A 7,663-nucleotide genomic window follows, 5' to 3' on the forward strand; every position below is an offset into this window, starting at 1 on the left:
TAAATCTGGAAACTCAATCCCTGTGATGTCCTGTGTCTGGACAATTGTCACTGTGATTATTTTTGATGACATATCAATACTGTCCCCAGGAGCAACTAGCATTTCCCCCATAATTTCATCATGAACAGTCTTTGGGATTGCAGGATTAATTTTAGTACCCCATTGTTGTAAAAGATCCAATATCCATAAATTCATGAGTATGTCAGCCACTTAAAGTCTCAACTTCCTTTTTTGCCCTTCTGGTTCCACACATTTAATCCCATACACTTTGTTTTACTTGAAAAAATTTACCAATTCTTATAAATTGTGTAACCTTCTGAAGTGACCATTCTGAATTCTAAGATTTTCGGGAAATGAGTTAAATCAAATCCACCCTTTTTGTTGTTGTTGTTGTTGTTGTTGTTGTTGTTGTTTTGTTTTGTTTTGTTTTGTTTTGTTTTCCAGAGCTGGGGACCGAACCCAGGGCCTTGCGCTTGCTAGGCAAGCGCTCTACCACTGAGCTAAATCCCCAACCCCCCACCCATTCTTTTTACCAGAATGACTTTGCCCTTAATGTACCCTTCTGGTTTTTCCTTTTCACCCATTTTTTATTTGTTCCTCAGACTCCTCCATACACACTTGAACTTTTTTAAATTGCCCAGCCATTCACTTGACTTTTTTGAGACAAAAGATAGGAAGAATAATAAGAAAATATACAAAATATTGTCTAGGAATGAAGCAAGAGGGAGCCTAGCTGTAGTAGCCGTAGTAATCTCCTGACACAGAATATTCATTCCTTCTTCCCGTGCTGCTTCCTTTATGTCATTAGAAACCAAGTTTCCTATTCTGCCTAGCCCTACATCTTGGCACCACTTATAGGTATGTTTTTAGGGTGGAGATGCTTTATTGGGTTCTTATATCTACTACCCTTCTAACCCTTATTACACTCTAATCCCTTCCAACTGCCCAGCACTAGGTAGGAATGAAAGAAAGAGGCGAAAGGGAGCATAGACCTCTCTAGACTACTTTCTGCTGATTCAGACGTTCCATGTCAGGTTCCTTGAGGCAAATCTAATCTTTGTCATCAGGATATCTCATTTCTTCTTCTAGTCTCTTTACTCAGGATCACTTAACAAACCAGAGCAACAGGAACCAGAAGCAGGAAGAGGAGCAGCAGGAGCAGCAGGAGCAGCAGGAGCAGCAGGAGCAGCAGGAGCAGCAGGAGCAGCAGGAGCAGCAGGAGCAGCAGGGGCAGCAGTCTCCTCAGCTTGGGGTCCCTGGCCCTTCTCAGGGCTCTGACATTTATATTCTCTGAAAAGCTCCCAGAATATCAAACACCACACACCTGAAGAAACTATATGCAGCTGGCAAAACCAAGCCCCTGCTAGAGCACAAGGCCAATCTTAATCACCTGCTGTGAAACAGCCTCCTTTTTTTCCCCACACCTGGGATTAAAACAAAAACATATTCATATGACATAGCTGGATTTTTAAAGAAACCAAAATTCTCACTAGACAGGGCCCACTAGAAATGAATGCTAGAAGCAAAGAGTAGAGCATAGACCTCTCCTGTACCCTCCTACACTGGGGAGGGTGTGACAAGCTACTGACAATGCATACCCTTTCTAATTGTCTCTTTCCTATTGGTCTCTGGACTAAACAAGGATAAAGTGCAAAAACTTGTCATTCCCCGCCCCCACCCTTGTAAAATTTTACTTCTCTATTTGTAATAGTCCTGGTATGGTATATATACACAACAGACTACCAGTCCTGATGTATTTTGTAAAATCATTCTTTCTAGGATTAGAAATGTAGTTATATGCAAGGTTAATAAATTTTATCTTCCCCAATTAGTTTTTATTCCAATCCAGTCTGTTTTGTTTAGTTTATGGCTTTTCTAGGTCTGAGACCAAGGAACATAGATGGGATACATGTGTGACCAGGATGAACCATTCGGACTCTAAATAAAAAGTCCTCCTCCTCTTGTCTTCCAGTAGTAAGGGAACAACAAGGACTCTTTGTTTATAGCACATTTATAGCACCTTCATGCTTCTTTAGTTCCAAGGTTTTCAATTCCTTGTATCTTGTCCTCAGTCTACAGTTCTAAACTCTCAATCATGTCCTTCATTCACCTAGAATACCTCCCTGAACTTGAGCTAGCTATGAAATTGACTGAGTTAAGTGAACTGTAGGACTAGTCTTCCTCTGGGGAAGATATGACCTTCAGTGGTCTCCCTAAATGTTATCATCATCCTGATCTGGAAAGTGCTTTCCTCTGCTATTCTACAGCATGAGGAATACAGGGAGATACCTAGCATATGGCTAAATTTTCCTTAAGTGAAACTGTTAGGGTCTATCACTATCCCTACCTTTCCCCATGAGAAGAGTCTTCCCAGAGGCAGACGTTGTCTATGGGAAAGCTTTCCTCTTGCTTCTGAGCTCAGAGCATAATTCAAACTTAATGTCTATTTTATAACAAGAAAAAAATTAGCTCTGACCCTGCCTAGAGCCCCTGGGGGATTTTGGAAGCATAAGATGTCTCTGTCAGGCTAAAGTTTAAGGTTAAGATAAAGCAATGGAAAGGTAAATTAAAGCTGATAAGATGAAATGTTCTATTTTCCTTATCAAGTCATCTTTGTGTGTGGGCACATGTGTGTGCAAATAGACATGAGTGTGTACATAATGTATATGAAGACTAGAGGTCAGTTTTTGAGTATCTTCCTCAGTAGCTTTTTCTCTTTTCTTTTCTGGATGCAGGGTCACTGTAGCTCACACATTGGAGTAGTCATCTAGCCAGTGAGCTCCAGGGATCTCTTTTTTTCTTTCTAGCACTAGAATTAAAACTGTGCGCCACTGCGTTTGGCTTTACACATGTATGATAGAGATGTGAGCTAAGATCTTTATGTTTTTGCAGCAGTCATCTTACCCATAGTACTGTTTTCCCCAACACTGGCAAGTGTTTTGATATTAAGACTCTCTGTGGAGGTGGGCTTATACTATGTCTGTGAATCGCCCCCACTGCTGGAAGCCAAGGCCCATATAAAACATGGAACAGACAGAAACCACTACCCTTTCATGGGGGAAAACATGTATTTTGGGCTACATTAAGTATCTTGAATGTACTAACATGAGAAAAATAATTTTTACATTCACTAATCTTTTTCTTTCAATTATGTTTTCCTATTAGGAAAAGCTACGGAGGGATGTCCTAGTTCTCTACAGACATTTCTCTGGAAGGCACAGTGCCTAGGACAACAAAGATGTTGATTTGGGGTTCTTGGCACTGTTGTTCTATTCTGGGAAGAATTCACTACGTTCAAAGCTGACTTGGGGTACATGTGACGGGGGTTCCGTAGGATCTGTGGTTTCTGGCTAAATTGTACACTTTTCTGAGGCAGTTGGCCTCTGTTGTGCCTGCCCTGTATATAACGCCTCTGACATAAGGAATTGGCTGGGTAACTGGGTGGTCTTCTTCGCTTTAAGCAGGAGACTGGCATGTGGCCATGGGAAAACCAAGAAGTAGGGCCTGGAGGAACTACCCTAGGCTGGTTGACCTTTGAAGCATGGTGTTGATGTTGCATCATTTTCTTTTCTAACATCTGTCCAACAGTTGTCATAAGTTTCTGGGCCTCAGTAACATTGTCATCCATATATGGTTGCTTTCTCACTTGCCTTCGTTGGTTCTGGGCAGTGGCTGCTGTAGGATTATCTTTTTGGGGATGACATTCCTGCCCTTTGATTGTTTTCTTGGGGTGAACCCGCGGTAGAAATCGGCTTAAAAGTCTTTGGAAGAGGCTTTCTGGAAGAACCTGTGTGGTTTTTGGAAGGGTCTGATAGTATTGGTTTTCAAAGTTGTTTTTTCTCTCCGTGACTGGGCTGAACTTGGACATGTCTTCATACTTTCTTTCACTCTGTCTCTTAGTGTCCTCTCCTTGATAAGTAGGGACCAACATCTTGATTTGGCCCTTCTGTGAGACTTGATGCTTTGGAGTACTGGGTCTCTGTTGCACCAGGCCATTGCCCCCGTCTACCATCACAATGTCACCTAATGCGTTTGAAGTCAAAGTGTCTACAGGAAGAGACATGCTCCTGGAATGCTTTGGAAGGAGCACAGAAGTGGTATAAATTTGTGGCTGGCCTGTTAATTCTGTCTCCACATTATATGGATACTCACTAACAACTTTTGCCTGAGGGTTGTGTGCCCTTAGATTTGGGGCACAAGTCATTCTAGGCAGTAAAAGGACTTCTTCGGTCTCCATCTCGTCCTTTAAGACACCCCCACTCTGAGTGGGCGTTTCCATAAAATTATAAGCGAGAGTTTCTGCAAGATACGCACTCTGTGGTTTGTTTGGTAGGGCTACAGAAGGCTCATGGTCAACACCAGAGGGAGGCCGTCTAATTGCCGCCCTCTTACAGGAAGGAGATGAGACAAGGAGAAGATTCCCTGGTGGTGGTGAAGAATCCTTAATTATTATCTGTCTCAAGCATGGTTTTCCTAGGAATCTGACTACCTCAACTGCTGAATTGGTCCTATGTACAGAATTGGTTGAGGAAGGTTGGGTACAGAGTGTAAGAGGCAAGGACTCAGTACTTTTTAACTTGAAAAGGTTTATGGGCTTGAGCATTTTAAGGGGTAGACCCCATCTGTGCTTCACCCAAAACCTTACAACATGTTCCTCCAAGGTCTGTCGAGTTTCTGGGTTGAGAAAGGCAAGCTTCTCTCGAGAGCACATGAACTTTTCTGAACTCTTTATGGCTGTTAAATTTCTGGTTTCCATATGGATGTCAGTGTCACAAAAGCTATCGTTCATAGCAAGCCAGGATTGTCGCATACTCAGAGGGGTCAGACCTTGATTTATCTGCCCTGACTTTGTACCAAAATTAGCTTTCCAGTTGTTTTCTAGATCTTCGTCTATGTAATTTGATGAGTCATTTCTGGAATCACTCTTGAAGTGCTTAACTAACGTTCTTTCTGGCTCCAAAATGTTTGCCCCCTGAACCTTTACTACATTTTTTTCCAAGCCCTTTACTGGATCTTTTGGGCCTTTTCCTAGAATAGGTCCCAGATTTTTGCAAGATTCATTTTCTAGCTGAAATTTCACCTTCTGGCCCTGCTTGTTGTGTTCACCAGTAGACATATGGGCTTGTGAGGTGCAAGGTTGGTCTCTGATTTGATAATTTCCTGTTACTGAATTCTGAAGCCCCATCACTTCCTCAGACTCTTGGATCTCAGGGGGAAAATACCATTGGTGTTGAATGAACCACTTTTGAATGTGTTGCTCCAGTTTATCCCGGAGCTCACAGCTTATGGGGAAATTATCAGGAAAGATAGGGACTGCCCAGTCATGGGAAGGGTTGGAGGCCAAGATGCTATAAGCTTCTTGAGATTTCTGGACCATCAAGGGTAAAGTCAATCTACTTTCTAGTTGTTTTGTAACTAAGGGCCTTTCTCTGTATTGTATTTCAGTTGTGGGGCAGTGTGGCTTACTTTGTGATTGAGAATAACATGCTCCAGAATCCCTACTATAGGGTAGAGAAGAGGGTAGTAGGACTGGGAGAGGGGATTGAAAATGGACTTGATTCAAAGCTGGGGACTGAAATTCAAGTGGAGACAGAATTAAGGGTCGAGGTTGGAGGTCCAGATAGGACAGAGGATGTGTGTGGGGAAGCACTGGAGACATTTTATCCTGCAGGTGAATTGGATAAACACTTGAGATGACATTGAATAAGAAAAAGGGAGAAGGGAGAGTTGACGTTGTCTGAGGGATCCAGGCAGCAGCTACTAGAGATTCACTGTGGAGAGAAGGGAGACCCCAGTAAAGCTGGTCATATTTCTCTTGTAAATGGTCCCCTGAGATCTTGGGATATGATAGTTTCTGAGTGGCCATCTGCTCTTCTGATTTTTCTTTCAGGTTCCAGAAGGGTGACAAGGTAGTGCTGTCTTGTTTAGCACTTGCTGAGTTAAACATATTCCCTAAAGAGTTCAAATGGTGTCCTGGGCTCATTTCTTCTAGAAATAATTCATCCTTTTCTTTTTCTTTCAGCTTTTTCAGGCATTCTTCCCAAGCTGGAAATTAGGGAGAATGGGTTATGATGGTGGAAGGTTATTATAGTAAGCTAAATTTGTGGGTATCCCATTAGAAAAGATTACAAGATTAGACTCCAGAATCTGCTCACTAGCATTCAAGGTCATGTGATCCATGATCTGTAAAGCTTTCAAGGTACATGGATGAACAGCACTTAATCATTTATTAATAGCTCTCACAGCTGTCACCCTCCATGATCCTTCTAGCTGATATATGGAAGAAAGGATTGGGTCATCTCAAGAAAGAAACAGCTTTACTCAAGGTCCTACCTCCAAACCCTGGTAACATTGTTCCTAAGAGTCTAGAGACCTCCCTGTTAGGAACACCTGTCATCTGGCTCGTCATAGCTTTCTTCTAATCCAGGAACCTGCGTATGGGATTCTGATTTCTTTCCCAGGAACCTCCCTCTTAGACCTCTGTAACTCACCTGGGAAAGATGGTGTTAGCTCCTCACAAGAAAGCGACTGGCAGAGACTGACTTACCTTTTGCATCGTTCCTACAATGATTCCTAAACTTTTTCATGTACTGGCTCTGCCAGGTCATCTGTATCTGAGGCTGAGAAATGAAGCAGAGATAAAGATTCTCAATCTCATCTAGAGAAGCTGCCGATATTCAATATTCATGAATTTTAAAATCCAATGTGGTATGTGTGCGTGATATGTGTCTGACCACGAGCGGGGGCTAGAAGGGCGCGTTGGAGCTCCTGGAGTATAGGTGGTTTTGGGATACGCGCTCTGGGAAACAAACTTGGTTCCTCTGGAAGAACAGCAAGTGTTTTTAACAGCTAAGACAGTTCTCCAGGGCTGGATGGTCTGGAATTCACTATATAAACCACATTAGACTTAAACTTACCTTTGCCTTTCAAGTACCGGGTTTAAAGAAATGTGCTACCAAACTTGGATGGTTTTGTTTTTGTTGTTTTAACTTGACATTTTAAAAATGAGTTCAAATAATTATTCTCCCACTGCCCCCATCTCTCTCTCTCTCTCTCTCTCTCTCTCTCTCTCTCTCTCTCTCTATCTCTCTCTCTCTCTCTCTGTATGTATTGTGTGTGTGTATGTGTATGAGAGAGAGAGAGAGAGAGAGAGAGAGAGAGAGAGACCAGAGAGACCAGATATCCATGTCAATATTTTCCTGTCACTCTGCCTAAATAAAGTTTAAAGTTTCTTACTAATTCAGCTAGACTGGCTGTTGTGGAAGCTTCAGGGATCCTTTTATATTTGTCTTCCCAGCAGGAGACTACAGGCACACATCACTATGCCCGGCTTTCTACTTGGGTGCTGAGTATCTAAATTCAGATCTTCATTTTTGCAAGGCAAGCACTTTACCGAGCATTTTCCCCAACAAGTTTTCTTTCTTTAAGAAAAAGGGGAGCTGTGGAGATGACCTAGTGGGTAAGAACACGTGCTGTGTAAGGACCTAAATTCAGATTCCAACATTCATGTAAAAAGTCAGGTGTATTTCTGCATGTGCCTGGAACCCTAGTGCTATGGGAAGCAGAGGCAGTAGCTCCAAACTTGGAGCTAGGCTGGGAGACAACAAATTCCAGAAATCCTTTCTTATCCTTGCCTTCCATAGCACTAGGGCTGCAAAGTCTG

At 42.5% G+C, this 7,663-nt stretch overlaps 1 protein-coding gene across 1 annotated transcript in view; it reads right to left on the bottom strand.

Annotated features, from left to right (window-relative positions):
• Window positions 1-3,053: 3,053 nt before the first annotated feature.
• The window catches only part of Spata31 (spermatogenesis associated 31), a 5,826-nt gene continuing 1,216 nt past the window's right edge, over window positions 3,054-7,663 (bottom strand). The window contains 2 exon segments of the mRNA NM_001008359.2: window positions 3,054-6,045; window positions 6,548-6,620. Of these exon segments, the coding sequence (NP_001008360.2) occupies window positions 3,149-6,045; window positions 6,548-6,620 (2,970 nt within the window). The 3' untranslated portion in view covers window positions 3,054-3,148.

The sequence above is a fragment of the Rattus norvegicus genome, chromosome 17, assembly GCF_021556685.1.
Source record: "Rattus norvegicus strain SHRSP/BbbUtx chromosome 17, alternate assembly SHRSP_T2T, whole genome shotgun sequence".
Taxonomy (NCBI): Eukaryota; Metazoa; Chordata; class Mammalia; order Rodentia; family Muridae; genus Rattus; species Rattus norvegicus.